Source organism: Drosophila persimilis, unplaced genomic scaffold, assembly GCF_003286085.1.
Source record: "Drosophila persimilis strain 14011-0111.01,24,50 unplaced genomic scaffold, DperRS2 tig00000000-arrow-pilon, whole genome shotgun sequence".
Taxonomy (NCBI): domain Eukaryota; kingdom Metazoa; phylum Arthropoda; class Insecta; order Diptera; family Drosophilidae; genus Drosophila; species Drosophila persimilis.
In genome coordinates this window covers 12,883,915-12,899,881 of record NW_020825288.1, presented here as the reverse complement: position 1 = coordinate 12,899,881, position 15,967 = coordinate 12,883,915, and the positions used below count along the sequence as shown (strand labels likewise).

The window sequence follows — 15,967 nt, the reverse complement described above, 5'->3', positions numbered from 1 at the left end:
TTCGTTATGGAAATCTATTTGGTGTTCCTCCTTATATGGAAATGTGAACAATTCCATTCAATCAGAGCCAAGCACACTGGGGTCTCCGCAATTAACCCACAACGCCCACATGCAATTCCGTTTTAACACCTCAAATTATGGCCGAGGAAAAACAAACGAAAACTTTTGCCATATTTGTGGGTGTTCCAATGCACTGCCCCTAAAATGTTGCTGCAACAGTAGTCGTATGTTAATGAGGGGATGGATGCCTCGGATGCCTCGGATGCCCCTCGGAGACACACATTTCCGCTTGGTTTTCAATATGGCAACAATGGAAATTGCAGTACTATTTTATGCTGGCAACAAATGCTAAGGCAAACGGAAAAGGGAGTCTCCATTCAGAAGTCAATAAACCAATTGGAGTGGGGGGCATGTTGTGGCATATGCGCGATGCGCGATGTGGGGTGTGGCAGGCACACGAGTAAAGTAAATTGGAAAAACTGCACATCCAATATGAAACGGAACTTTGCATAATTGATGGGGCAGACATCGGGTCTTTGGCTTTAGCTTTGTGGTCTCGCTTCTCAAACGTGTTAATGGCACGGAAGCATAAAAGGAAAGGGAGGTACCTCCATCTTCCGCCCACTGGGGGTGCCACTGTGGGCGGGGTGGAGTCCAACTGTTTAGCATATGGCGCGTGCCAGTCAAGCGATTGGCCAAATTTGGTCCTCCTCCTCCTCCTCCTCCCACTTTGTATTCACAAATTGGCAGCACAAACAGTGAATACATCAAAGCAGAAGCAGCTCCAGCACCACCACCATATCCCAGAAAAGAGACTCCTCCACAAATTGCTGTTTACTTTGGCCATGTTTCTTCTGTTTTTGTGTGTGGTGCGGTTTCCCCATAATATACTCGTACTTCAGTTTATAAAACGAGGTATAGAGATACCCCCCTCGGGGCAATATGCCATTTATCAATTTTTTACACAGTTTTAATTGCCTCAGTGGCTGTGGAATGTGGCAGGTGATTTGAGGTCAAACGCCAGAAACAGAAGCAACAACAGACGCGGAAAATTCTCCATTTCCCTCTTATGGCGGTTCTGCTTTTCGTTGCACTTGTTTATGCATCTTTCTCCCCCAATCGTCTCGTTCGTCGGGCTTCTGTTTTCAATTCGTGGAACATCTGCTCATCAGATTACACTGGGGCTCCTGTGCCCCTCATATCCATCCATTCAGGGGTTCAATACACTTCACTAGATCCCTCTCGCCTGGTCGCCGGGTCTTTTGTCTGCTGCCTCTGCGCATATCAAACAGCCCGAACAGAAGTACGTACACAATGGTATCCTATTGAGGGACCAAAATGTCTTCCTCCACACCTGTTGCATTCATAAATACTAACCAAATAATTAACATAATTTTTGGTAGGATAATAAGTACCTAAACCAACTTAAATTTTGCTCACGTTTCAATTTTGGGAAGTTTCCTTTTCGCTTCTTGTTGGGGCTTGTGGCTGTTTGTGACTATTTGAAACAGAGACCTGTGAAAGATGGATACTCCTGTTGGAGGTAAATGAAATACGGCAGATCCTGGTGGAATTCGATGATAGATTGGTTTCTTTTGAGTATATTTTATAGAATCACAGCAATAAATATATTCTTTTACGAATTCTGCAGAAATTCTAGCAATTTGCTTCTTAGAATCCAATCGAGGAATCACCATTCTTTGTTATTCCTAGCAATACAATCTTCCTCTGAGGAAACTTCTGAGAAAAAGTTTCTTTACGCATTATATTTCATTAGCCTTCAACTCTAATCCAATCCAAGTCTTTCTTCATTTACAAGATCGATGGTAAGCCATTAAAAAATCATATTTCTTTCTTAATTTTATTTTGTTGATTTTTGTTCTGTTTTCCTTTTTTGGAGCTTCTGTTGTTGTTGCTGGTGCCATTTAAATGGCTATAAAAATACTTATATTTTATTATGACTTTTTTGCGATCCTAACTGTGGGGCACCGCCGCATATGGCTCGAAGGGGTTGTTGGGGATATGTGTATGGCTGTTGTTAGGGATATCAGAGATCTCTGTTGATCGCTTAAAATGCCATAATTCCGTTTATGGCCCGGGACGCAAAGCGATCCAACGATCCCGAAGAGGGGGTTCGGGTTCGGGTTCGGGTTCCTTATTAAAAATGGACAATGCGTTGATTAAACGTCACGGGCACGTACAACAACAGAAACAGCGTTGACTTTTATTATTTTATAATCTTCCAATGCATTGTTTATCCACATCCACGAAAGAGAGGTGCCAAGAGAGTGTGCAAAAGAGAGAGAGAGAGAGAGAGAACCGATGGGGAGAGAGAGCTCATTGATATTCTTGGCATTTCGAATCGCGAAGAAGGCCCAAAGCCAAGTCAAGACGCCAGCTTTTGCCAGTCGAAATTGAAGGACTGTGGCAGCTTGACGTCTGAAGCGTTGCGCATGCGCACAGGAAAACCAAAAGCCGAAGAACTCTTGAGAACAGTTTGCTACAATATTACTATAATCATTGATAATGATTTGATCTGTGTGTATGGTGAATGGTGCTGTGAAATATTGTACAATCAAAATGCTGCTACAAGTGGAAAACATTGAGATGGAAACGTTCTGTTGCGGTGAGTACTCGAAGGAGTATATACTTTAGAGCAGCTAATGGACTACTATGGTATCCTCTTGGAGCACTGAAAACCCATTTAAAAACCAACGCATGGAAATGGTAAACTGATTTGAGCGGGATGTTCAAACGCGCACTTAAAATGCAGACAATGAACTCGCTTAGAGGTGCTTCAAGTAGAGGCGTACTATCTATAGGGAAAATGGGGATTCTTCAAGTGGGGGAGAGCTGTCGGTCTATAGGAAAAGGGTTCTTCCATTGAATGTAATCCCTTTTGTATGATAATTGAAGGATTTTTGAATAATGCTACGTGGCGGATAAACCACACTCGGCTGGGGGGCACGGACTCCTATCCGCAGCACGTGTTCCGCTCAGATGAGGGACACGGCTTCAAAAATAGAGCACAGATTGAATTTCCGTTTAAAACAGTCTAGACTCGGGTTTTCCTCCCCCATTCTTTTCTAATAATTAACAAAAAGAGAAGGACACGGAACAGAGCGGAAAATGAAAAGCCAGACATAAAAAGTAGGGGCCCAAGCCGTGAATTAAGGGGGATCTGCAAAAGACAGCAAGAGGGAGAGGCAGCTGCTGCCCCTGAAAACACAGATGTGCATCCCAGAAGGGGGACGGACGGACGGACGGACGGACGGACGGAACCGTAGCGCGTGCCCTACGACTAGGCTTCAAAAAGTGTTCATATTACTTGTGTTTCTTCGGTTTCTTCTGCCTTTCTGTTGTGCGTATAAAAATAGCAAAAAAAAAAGCAAAAGCAGCAAACAGCAATTATAAATTGAATTGAACTGAAAGGGCTGTGCGTGATGGTAATGCAACAACAGGAGGGAGAGCCAGAGCCAGAGCCAAAGCCCCCTTCATTCGCCCAGAGATCCCCCTGCAACAGCAGGTGCCGTGTCGCAGGAAAGCAGTATTTTCATTATGATTATGCCCCAGACAGTGGAAGGCAAGCAAAGAAGGATCAAGAAAAATAAGCAGTAGACGAAGAATCACCAGTAACAGAAGGAGTATTTGTTTCATATTAATAACATAGTCTCCCGATAATATTTTTTAGGAAATTCAAATAAATATGCGTAAAAATGGTTGCATTTTCTACAATTCTCCTTCCGATAATCTTTATTCTTTATTTTGCTTCTGCTATTCTCGCATTTTTGTCCTCTATTATGTATGGTTGTGTGTGTGTTCGGTTCGCGACGCACGCACCGGAAATCCCTCATAGAAGACTGTTTAAGTGTGCGCTGAAGTCGAAGCTTGCAGCATAAATTGCATGCAGGAAACAAACAACAACACACGCACACACACTCGCACATATAGCGCGTGCTCTTTCTCTCGCTCCCTCGCTCTCTCACTCCCTTACACTCGTTTAATAAACGGAAACGAAAAATTTGACTCGATTATTGTCAAGATATTATTGTGGCTGTTGTTTCTGTTGCTTGGTTTTTTTTTTACTTTTTACATAAAAAAAGAAGAAGTGCTCTCGTTACACTCTCCAACATAATGCGGGCGTATGCTTTAACTGTGTGTGTTTTTTATTGGTTTTTTTGGGAATTTTACTCACGTCTATTAACCTTGAAGTTTCCATCATTTAGGAGTAATCGAGCGGGAGGGGAGTAGTTTAGGTATATTTGATATCATGCTCAACAAGATCAATTCCTCTTTATTCAAGCCCTTTCTTCAATGAAAACCCCTTCAAAATGGTAACCCCATCAAACGATGTGCGTACTGCTCGGAATCGTCCAACCAAATATTTATGACTGTATTAGGAGACGCCTCCTCTTGACGGGTGTGGGACTGATGGGAGGGCTGAAATTTATGAAGACATTTATTGGCACACAGAATGCATAGATCAGTGAAATGGCTGGCAGAGTGACATAAATAGGTGCTCCACACCCCCTAAAAAACGGTCCAACGTACCTTGGGAGTGAAACATTGGGAATGCCTCCGATGAAGTGTTTGACAAAGTTGTCGCTTTTCCAACTGGGGCGATCATTAATCAACATTAGAGAGGGCCTACGTATGTATGTCCTAGTGGTTGTGGGGGTGTGTGTGGATGAGTGAGTGAGTTTTCCCCCCTTTGATAAGACCACAAATGTTGAGTTTAACACGAATTTGAGCTCTCTGTTTATGTGATTTTTAATATTTTGTGTTGAAAAATTACAATTTTCTTGAAAAACATTCAGTCCGCCAGGCATCGGGTTCATCTTGACGGATGAGCCAAGACATTTGACACCTGCTGCACAATTATTCAATGCCCTAATACCTCGAATTCTCCCAGATCCCCCCGTAAACACCAACAGTGTACATACATATATGTAGATCTGGGAACTAGATGTATTTATAGATGGGTAAAAAGAGTTGTCGGAGCATTGTTTTTATACGAGAATTACACACGAAAACATGTGTGTGAGTCGTATGTCTGTGCCTGTGTCTGCAGAAGCCCTTTTATGACAGCGACAGAGGGGAATAACAAAACATTAATGTCAAAAACGTCAAAAATAACATCAGAGAAGAAGAACTTTCCTCCCACTCCTTCTGGGAGGGACCTCCCAGTTGTATAAAAACTGCATTTAAATGCATTATGCATTTCTGAACATCAAGAATGGATCGGGAGTGGGGGGGGAAGACCCTCCATCTAACTATCCATCCAACTAAATGCCGGGAATTGTTTGCATTTTATGAACTTCCCTTCACTCGACTTCCATCCAGAGTTCACTTCACTTCACTTCACTTCAGTTGTTCTTTCGCTTCGATCTCAGTCTCTATAAAGTTTATAACCCTGCCTGGACTTCTCCAAGATATTCTCCCCTCCGTGACGCGGCACGCAGCGTGAAAATGCTGTTCCCTCCCAAACACCTCCCACCTACCATTCCACGGTATTTGTTTTCCTTATGTTTATGGCTTGGAAAACTGTTCGATGCCTCATTTTTAGCTTGTAGCTTGTAGTTTTTGCTCTTTTGCTGTTTTTAGGGCTGAAAGTGAATTTCAAAATTCTTGTTTATGTTTGCTTTTAGCTGGAAATTCCTTTGGGGAAAGAACCATTACATGGATACACCATTTTATGATGTGTTTTTAAATGTTTTCATTATTAGACGTTTCAATGAGAAAATAAATTTCCCCATTTACTGGGTCAACAGAGGAAGAGAATAACTTCTGGAAAAAAGTGGGAGAACTTTTGGTAGAGTTCTGGGAATGCTTTCAAAGAAAGAAAATGTAAAATTTCAGGCAGAATCGCATCTCCGAGTGTTTCAAAGAAAACTTCAATCACTTTCATTCTTCTTTAGGGCTCTGCGATTATTACAGAATTCTTCCCAAATCTGTGACCTCTCTCGAACCCAAATCCCGAGCACAGATTGCCCCCAGAATTTTGAGATGCAGGCACATTCAAAGAGAGAGAGAGGTACACAGCAGATACAATGTCATTTATAATCGTTGTGACTGACCATCCATCCCCATAAGTATACCCCCATCTCCAGTCCATACGAATGTATACCATCTCTCTCTTCTCTCCCCCCCTGGGACCCGTGACCAATGTCCAGCTGTCCAATAATCTCAAACAGCGAGAGAGAGTGATCTCTTTCGGAGACAATGAGAACAACAATTTCCATTTAACGAACATCAGCAGTGGAAGGGAACTGTGGGACACTGTGACTACCAGATTCATGACTAGGGGCCACGAAACTAGAGCTAAAAACAATTTAAACCATTTATGATTTATGCCTAGTGTGAACTAAATCTAAATTAATACAAATCTTGATGTGAAAAATGAGATTTAAAAAAAAGAGATATGTATGTAGGGAATTTCTGTGTAAAATTTGAGATCAAGCAAAGAGTTGAAGCGTGGGATCAGGCGCGCAGAGGTATGGTAGGAATTTGTATGCTAAACATTAGATCCTATAGCGAATATCTACATCTATGAGGACATCAATGGGAAGCATCATCTTTCAGCATCTTTCATCGCGTTGTAGATTTTAGGCTGCTTCTTTTGAGAAAGGATTTATCTCGGGTTCAAGCGAATGTTATGACCAATTGAGTGAATAATTGGGTGGAATGCGTGAATGAATGAGGAGAGGGAATGCTGCAATCTCAAGAGGAAGTGGACAATTAACCAAATCCCAAAGGAAAAACCGGCCTCAAATTAAAAGATATATGCGCATAATTAAGTTACAGTTGACATAATTAAATGATAATTGTTATGTGAACGCACACATATAGTACCACTCGTATATACATACATACATACATACATAACTACATACATATCTGTTGGATGGGGTTCCAATGAGGCGAGTGGTACACATGTTTCTCTACGGGCATATGCACACATTTTTTGAGTTATTTGTTGTCCCCGAAAAGGGGGAGGGTTAATTTGTGTGTCGTCCGGTTGCCCCATAGCACCCCCTCACCCCTCCAAAGCCCTCTCCCACCGTGCGGTGTCCGTGTACGTTCTGTAGTCCATTTAATCCCGCATTTATACTCGTATTTCTCTGTTTTCGTTTCGCTTTTCGTTGATTTATGTCTGTTGCTAAAAAGAAGGAAAGTGTCACCCATCGGTTGGTGGTTGGTGGTTGGCATTTATTCAAATTGTGTCCCCCCAACCCCAGATCTCTGAAGAGGCGGCTGAAGGGGGGATCTTCAGATATCATCATAAAAATCATGCGAGCATAAGTTAAATTCACTTAGAAGAACATTTTTGATGAATTATTTAGAAATACGAGTATATGTATGTATGGGGACTGCCATCCACTTGGAACATTTAGCAATAAAGAGGATTCGCGGAATGATGGGGATATTTGTGTATTGGGGGATTGATGGTCCATATAATGGTGGAGATTCTTTGAAAATTAGGGGATTTCGATTTAAACTTAAGATATTTCCATGTTCCCCTCAAGAACTGCTTGCAAGTTCTGAAAAAGAAAGATATCGGAGTTTTCACGTGTTTTCACGATATTGGAACCCTTTTTGGATAAGGATAGTCTTTAAATTTCTGAGAGACTATATCAGAACTCAGACTAGAATCTTTATCCATCCTTTCCTTAGGTTCGAGGTCTACTATTGTCATGACACCATCCTTTTATAGAACCGAATCTAGCTAGACCCCAACCGAATCAAACCAGACAATACCCCACACACAAATACAGTGGCGTTTATTTTAATCAATTAATTAATGGCATAATCCTAGGCCATCTCTGATTGTGCTCACTCGCTGTGCGGACAGTTCCATTCGAAATGTGGCTGCAGCGACGACAATTAGCGCAATGTTCGAGGCGGTTTGCGGCGCGTAAAAATTAAAATTCTGTGCTCCATAGCTTGTCATAAGTATACGAAGAATATACATATTTTGAAGAGATAACTGAAACAAGAAATCAAAGTGGAAATACGAGTATGCCTGCAAAGGGCAGTTGTCGCCTCTTTAGCTGTGTCCAGGCCCAGCGGCATGAGGAGGAGGAGGATGAGGACGATGTGGAGGCGATGGACTATGTGGACATGGAGATGAGTGAGTGCCTCCCATTAAAGAGATTGGGATGCAGCTGGATCCATTAAAAAGTGATCGATCACAGCCCGAAAACCAAGTACACTCTCGTGCAATATTTGCAAATTGCAAAACGAAAACCAGAAGCACAAAGATGATGAACAAAGGGAGGCATTTTTGTCTTGGAGAAGAGTCCGATTTAACAATTACCAGATGTTCCAGCGGCACTCAGATGCTAAAATATAGTCCACACTCTCGGTTCAGGGATGCGACTCCAATGTCAGACAGGGGATCGGGATCTGCACTCTGCGCTCTGCATTCTGCATTCTGCATTCTGTTTGCAATTTTCAACAGCCCCGTCGACAAAACTGTCGTCTGCCATGTAATTGAGAAATAAATTTCAATCCAACATCCAGACATTGTCAGCCTCCATCACGAAATCAAAGTCTCAAAAAAGCACAGCAACAAAAGCCATTTAAAGTAGGACCGGAAGAGTGGGAGGATCCACAGTTTTGGTACGCCAGGCAGGACTAAAAAACCATTAATCACTGAAAAGGGTGGGGCGTAACTTTTAGAAACTACCAAAAGTTCCTCTTAATTATGTTGTCGTATTTTATTGTCTTTCTTTAGAGTATATCGAATAATATGTGGCAATATTTTGCATATGAAATATACATAATATAGCACGGAACAAAGGCCTATCCGCGCGAATTGAAGTTTGACATACCCTTTCGGCTACATATAAAAACATATGCACATATACTACGATAGTAACTTTGGAGTGTAGATATTCGTAGAAATTAATTCAATTTTTTCCAAAAGGAATATCATAATTTCAAGGAGATAGCTTTGATGAAATTAAAACCCAATGGTATTTTTAGTTACGCAAATCCTACAACCTATATATTTTATGAGAAGACTAATAAAATTGTCCGGATTATGTAGAAACCTAATGAATACTTCTGTCAGAAAAGAGACTATCTTAAACGGAAATTTCTTAGAAATTTCGATTATTAGAAAAGCGGATTCTGTACATTCTTTAAAAGATCTTTGCTTTTTTATGATTTACAAGCTTCGCCATAAAATAATAGTACCCTCTGTATAGGGTATAGGAACTTGGTCCTCTTTATTTTTAAACTTCACTTCCATATCATACAAATCGAGGGGAACAAACAAACAGAGGCAAACTCCTTTGCCTGCCTGCTGCCTTTCCTCTGTGCCCCATAATGAGGAGCATCTGCAGCAGGGCAGGGAAGAGAAAGGCAGCAGAAGCAAAAGAGTTGAGAAAAGAAGGAGCGAAGCCAGAAAAAGGAAGAAAATAAAGCAGAAGAAATGCAAAAGCAAAGCGCAACAGGCAACAGGAAGAGGCACAAGGGAGAGATGGGATGCTGCGATGCTGTGTCGCAGTCGCCGCGGATGGATGTCACGGATGCTGCTGCCGCCATTTGTGGGTGTCAAGCAGTTCAGATTGAGGCAGATACAACAGTAAATTTCGGTTTGGCCAAGAGCTAACATCGCTCCCTGTCTTCTCCAGCGCATAGCCATTGCCCCATCGTGTGTGTGTTTGTGTGTGTGTGTGTGTGTGTCTCCTCTTCGTTGAGATTTATTTAAATGCGCTAAACGTGACTAAATTTATGGGGCAAACGGTAGCTCTAAGAATGGAGAACGCAGCTCTTGGGGCATGCAACATACTGATTAGTCCATCCAGTGCGTGCGGCTAATTTATATGGCTAAAACGGGAGACAACCTCCCACCCCCCCATCCCCCCGAGAAATGTTTGTCTACCACTGAAATAATTTATGTTGTTTAATTTCGTTTAAATCTTTTTCTGGGATCTAAAAACTTTTGTTTTCGCTGCACTAAAAACCAAATCCCACTATCCATCTGGCTAAAAGCATCCGGCGGTCGCCTTGGGTCTGTCGTTGTGGAATTTGTAGATTCTGAAATCCAAGAAAATTCTTGAAAACCAGTCGACATTCCTATATAGAAAGTAGAACGAAATTTTTAAGAACTTTGGTGTACAAAACTCTTTCTTCATAAGTGTTTAAATGTATTCTTTGGGAAGCAATAAACTTCAGGTAACTCTCCTCAATCCGAACCATCTTCTTAGAGCCGTATCCCATGGAATTTGGAATCTGGAGTTTCAGTTGAAACAATGCCACACAAATATGTTACCCAAGATCTTGCCGCTTGCAACCCATCAAATGCCTACCCGATAAGCGGGGAAATTCCTTCAATTCCAATGACACAGTGCCACAAATATATATGTACATGTGTCCACTCTTATGGAGTCCTTACGACGGCGCTCCAAAACCCAAAAGTCGAAAGTCAAACAAGTGTGTTCCCAACAGGAGGGTCTGTTTGAAGAGGTCACAAATCACGCAAGTCAAATCCTAAGTAAACACATTATTTATCACAGATACACACTGAGAGACTTGTACAAATACTTGGGTAGATTACTTATTTTTGGGGTCGCTGTGGGCCGCTGCTTATCAGCAAACTACAACTGCAACTCCGACTCCCAGTCCCAGTCGCAGCCGCAGTCGCAGTCGCTGTACTTTTTGCTGATCGCTGTTCGATCTTTTCCAATCATTTTGCAGACAACTGTGGCAACGTGAACAACGCAAGTGGAGCGAATGCATCCGGCTGCATCGGCTACAATATGGACGACATTCTGATCATCACGGCAAAGCACAGCGAACGCGCCTACTTGCGGGCCACTTTCCTGAAGAACCATTTCGACAAGATCACCAAACAGCGCGGACGGAAACCATTCAAGTGAGTAGAGGACTCAACCTGTGCAGGATACAGATCCATTAACTAGAGATTTTCCTCTCTTTTTGCTCTAATTATCTTTAGTTTTCTGCACATCAAAATTGACGATGGTCCCTTCAGCGAGGAGATTGCCCAAAAGTACCAGAACACTGCTCTGCAGATTGTCATTCTGTGTCCCGCCCTGCTGGCACTGCCCCACAGCTTCCTGATGGCCCAACTGTCGGCCATTATACGGGTGGAGAAGGTCCTCGCCATCCTGCTGGATGTGGCCGAGGAGAAGGTCAAGGAGATGCACAAGGCTGCGCTGCCCAGCTACTACAAGTGGCGCCGCTGTGTGGTGCGCGACAACGATCAGGTGCAGATCAGCAACATCCTGGGCATTGCCACGGACATCCTGGGCCGGGCCCTGTGCCAGCGGCCACCCTGCCAGGACAGCGGCAGCGGCAACAGTGGGGGCCTCTCGCGCAGTTTCTCCAGCTGCTCGGAGGGATTCACAGTGCTGCCGAAGAAGGTAAAACTCGGCCAGAACAAGGTGGTGGCCATGCTGGCAGAGCCACTGGAGAAGAACGACACTCTCAAGCTGCTGGTGGAGAAGTCCGGTGAACTGATCGAGCTGCGCAACTTCAAGTGCCGCAATCCCTACACCCTGCAGTTCTCCATACCCGAGTCCTGCATGGAGATCTCCACAATGATCGAGATACGCATCGAGAAGAATAACAAGAGCCTGGGCGCTCGGCCCATCAAGTGCGAGAGTCGCCTCCGAGAGCTCGAGCAGCTGCTCCGTGTGGAGGATTCGCCCATAGAGTTCATGTGTCATGCCTTGGGCATCGGACCCGTAGAAAGGGACGCTCTCGATCAGCATCTTCTGCAGTGTTTCCAGCGCAACATGCCGCCAAATTTCCACCTGCTGAACGGCCCCTGTGAGAAGCAACCGCATTTCTTCACGCGTCTCGAGTCCAGTCCGGAGGAGTACCCCACCCTGCTGCACTTTGCCGCTCGCTGGGGCCTCAACCGCCTCTGCATCCAACTGATGGAGTGCCCGGGCGGCGACACAGCCTGCGGAGTGCGCAACTGTGCCGGCCGTACCCCCTTTGAGCTGGCAGAGCAGGAGGGTCATCACAAGTTGGCACAGAACATTGTCAGCTTTTCGGAGTTCCACGAGCTCACGACCATGTATCACTACTTCAAGGGCGTCTCCCCAACAGCTGCTTCCAGCGAGAGCAGTCCGAAACCGGTGGTTATTGAGGCCGTGCCCGGAAAGACAAAATCCTCCTCTGGCAAACCGCCAAAGCAGTTGCCCTCCGCCGAGTACATGGAAATGTCCAGCGGCTCTGAAAGGGAGAACACGCCCGAGGTGCGTCCCAAAACGGAGACGCTGGCCATCTCGAATCTCAATTACATCAGTGTGGAGACGGAGGATGAGAACCTGCAGGGTTCGGCGGCGGAGAAGAACATGGACTCGAAAAAGGAGCTGCCGGAGGCAATACCTGAGGCTGCAGACTCGCCAGGACCCGAGCGAACCACCAACGAACTGCGCATCAACGAACCGCCCTACTACCAGTCCAAGGAGCAAAACAAGTCTCAGGATGTGGTGGATGCACCAGTGGCTCCCCTCTATCAAACGGACAAATTCAGCCAGGAGTGCTCCCAGCTGCTGGAGAACCAAGCGGTGGGCGGCAACGACTACGTACTGCAGCCCTCGAATGTGCCCGTGAATACTCCTCCCGCGAGCAGCAGCACCTCCAACAGTTGCCCCCCGGATGATGGAAACTACTTGTTTCAGCCCTCGAACCGCCCCGTGGAGGAGCATCTGCGGATGAGCCGCTCGACAATGCGACTGGCCATTGGACTGAACAACCACAACAGCTATAACCACAATCATCAGCCTGGATATGGAACGCTCAAGCGCAGTGCCAGCGATGCATCTGCCTCCAGCCACAATCGATCGAACGCCGACGATGAGCTGGCCGAAATAATGCACGACTTCAAGAACAATGTACTGTCCATTCGGGATGTGGAGCTGCTGGTGGAGCGCTGGAAGCATCGCAACGATGTCCAACAAAGCTTCCGGGAGAAGCAGGATCAGATCGACCAACTGCGCCGCGAGTACGAGCGCATCCACGAGCAGGTGCGATCGCATTTGAAGCGAGAGACGCCTTTCGAGCGCATCAAGAAGTTCTTCTCGCGTCCGAAGATGTCGCCAGGGGAGAAGCATCCTGGCAGCTGTGCCGACAGCCTTCTGGACGAGACCAAGAGCTCGATAGCCACTAGCTGCAGCTTCAAGTCGGGGGTTCGTCCTATCAGCTCCCTCAGCCTGCAGAGCGTATCCAGTAGCAGCTCATCCTCTGGGCGCCTGAGCACGGGCAGCAACTGCAGTGGCGCCTCCCTGGGCGACTCTGGCACCCACTCGGACCACGAGGATCGGCGCTACAACTGCCGGCCAGGTGCCCACGGATCACTGATGGACAATTATCTGGTCCCGCCGCCACCACGTCCCGTCTTCACGCCCAGCTCCACGCCCGGCGATGAGCGTCACCAGATCGTCTTCCCCTCGCCCATGTCCAGCTGCCAACGCCTGAACACGCCCACCAGCCCCACCGGGTCCTCCTCCGAGCACTACCAGATGTTCCCCTCGAACATACCTGTGTACGGCAGCCAGCCTCTGTCCTCCTCCCAGAGCAGCAACTACCTGAATACCATCATGGAGGCGAAGGAGCACGCCGATACCCAGCAACACTACCAGAACCAGAACGGAGTCACCCTGCAGCCTATCAAGCTGAACGAGCTCTCGAACATCATCTACGGGAAGCTGACCAAAAGCCACTCGTCCTCCGCCTCCAGCTGCAGCAGCTTTAAACCCAAGCAGCTGGCAGTGCCATGTCCCCAGGTGGGCAGCATCGAGATCCAGGCCGAGGTCTATCAGAATGTGGGTGGAGATACCCCAGAGGCCGCAGACAAAGTTGATCCCACGCCGGAGACAGAAGCGCCCAACTACATGAACTGCTAGAAAGGCGAAGGACTACGAGCGGGGCGGTTACTTCACTGCCACGAAATCGACCCAAATCGAAATCGAAAGCTTCTCTTTAGAGTTACATATGTATTCTTGTTTTGTCTGTAAGTAGATCGATTCGCATCCCTCAAAAGGCGCAAAGGACAGATGGATGGAAATGAGTATGAACTAGTTATCGAGCAAAACATATTCTAATGTTAGTCGTAAGCCTGTATTATCTACATTATCTCTTAGTCTTCTGGTTTCAGAATCGAATTGTATATTTGTGAGACGTTTGCAAGCAACCAAAACAAACCATATCGTTAGGGTCTAAGTCTAGCACCTAAGTCGAACCAAGCAGCTAACATATCAAGAAATATTAATCTTCTCTTGTAACTCTGGGTACTACCCCAATTTAGTTTAAAGATCCTGCACCGATCACCCTTTTGGCATGCCGCTTAGCATGAAAAACTCGTAATGTCTAGCTCCTAAAAACCCCCTAAAATATCAGCTATACAGTTAAATGCAATAAATTTTAAATATTTAAGCAAAAATATAGACTTCATTTTTATTGGGTACCTATGGAATCCGATGTATCTCATTCGGGAAACATTTACAAACTACATCGGCCTGCAGGCAATGCGAAAACTTGTATTTCATTTTCGCGCCGGACAAAAATGTCCAGTACTGGACAGTGCTGCCAGATTTTGAGCGTCAAAATATGCTAGATCTCACAAAAATTCAAGCTAGAACAAGCTACAAATTGTAAAAAACAGGCTAAAAAATAGGCTACAAATAAAACAGCACATAGAAATATAGATTTCTTATTGTGTCTTTAATTCATCTTATTCGCTATTACTCGAATCGGTATATTTATCGCTGGAACATATTAAATTTAAATATATCCCGGGAATTGGTAGTTTGCCATGACGGCGCGATTCATATCCGTTAAATTTCAAAAGAACAAATAAATATTTCGAAAACAAACCTTATATTTAATATTAAGTTTAAGGATTTAACAGTCATTTTGTTCCTAAGTTTGGTCTTGGCGATATTCATTTGACTGAATACCCTTTCAGTCACTGCATTTGACCACGGTAGACTTAAACTTCCAATGCCAAATAAAGCGATTTCTTCAAAAGGTTTGGCTCTACGGTGTGCAGATTTGGGGTATTGCTGCAAAATCGAACTATAAACGGATACAGATCCTGCAGAATCGTTCATTTTTTTTTTAATTTGATCGATTTAAGTAGTACAAAAATAAACCAGATTATAAGTCGAAAAATAAATCTGTAAAAATCTGAAAAAAGCAATATTTTTGTTGACCAAAATAGAGGCAAAAACAATCAAAGCAATCGCCGTAGCAGGAAAACAAGACAAATATTTAAAACAAGCTAGTCAAGTAGAAAATTGATGAATTAATCGGATAAAATTGTATCTAGCTATCAAATATTGAACTTGAATTCGTCAGTATATTTAAGGTATATTTTGAAAATAAGACGGTATATTTTGGTATATTTCTGAGTTTCAGACGGTATATTTTATCAATTCGTCCGCGGTCACACTGCAGCGAACACAAAAACTGACTCTTCTCTTTCGGTTTTTTTGCTTGACCTTTATCGCTAAAACCTTTTTTTCGGCTAAATCCAATGAAAGCAAGTACTTAAAATAAACCAGTCAAGTAGAAAATAGTTTAATTCATTGGATAAAATTATGTGGGCATAGACAAAGGCCCGGTTGACAACATTTAAATCCTTGTCGCTCACATTCAAAAAAGTTCGATTTGGCGCGCACGACTCGGTATATTTTTCAAATGAGACCGTATATTTCGGTGATGTTCTGAGGGTCATACTGTAGAAATACTGGTTTTCGCCGCGCTCCCATTTCATTTTCAATGTTATATAGAAATCCAAAAAATGCAAGTATTTCGAATAGGCCAATCATGTATAAAATTGATTCATCAATCGTACAAAATTGAGTGTGGATGGCTAAATGTTCTATTTAGCTGGTAATATTCAACGGAACAAAGAATATGAGGAATATGGTTGCCAATCCTGACGGAGAACGATTAACCTATTACAAGCCAAGGGGGTATT

At 44.2% G+C, this 15,967-nt stretch overlaps 1 protein-coding gene across 6 annotated transcripts in view; it reads left to right on the top strand.

Moving 5' to 3' along the window:
* LOC6587405 (phosphoinositide 3-kinase adapter protein 1) overlaps positions 1–14,419 on the top strand; it is a 34,052-nt gene extending 19,633 nt beyond the window's left edge. For 4 of the 6 annotated variants that reach the window (XM_026991848.1, XM_026991831.1, XM_026991842.1 and 1 more), the window contains exons 6-7: positions 10,708–10,885; positions 10,967–14,419. In XM_026991848.1, coding sequence (XP_026847649.1) covers positions 10,708–10,885; positions 10,967–13,889 — 3,101 coding nt within the window. In that variant the 3' untranslated portion in view covers positions 13,890–14,419. Of the gene's footprint in view, positions 1–2,482; positions 2,627–8,004; positions 8,132–10,707; positions 10,886–10,966 lie in introns of those variants that run through there. The other 2 variants (XM_026991861.1, XM_026991853.1) reach the window with 2 other exon arrangements.
* The last annotated feature ends 1,548 nt before the right edge of the window (positions 14,420–15,967 follow it).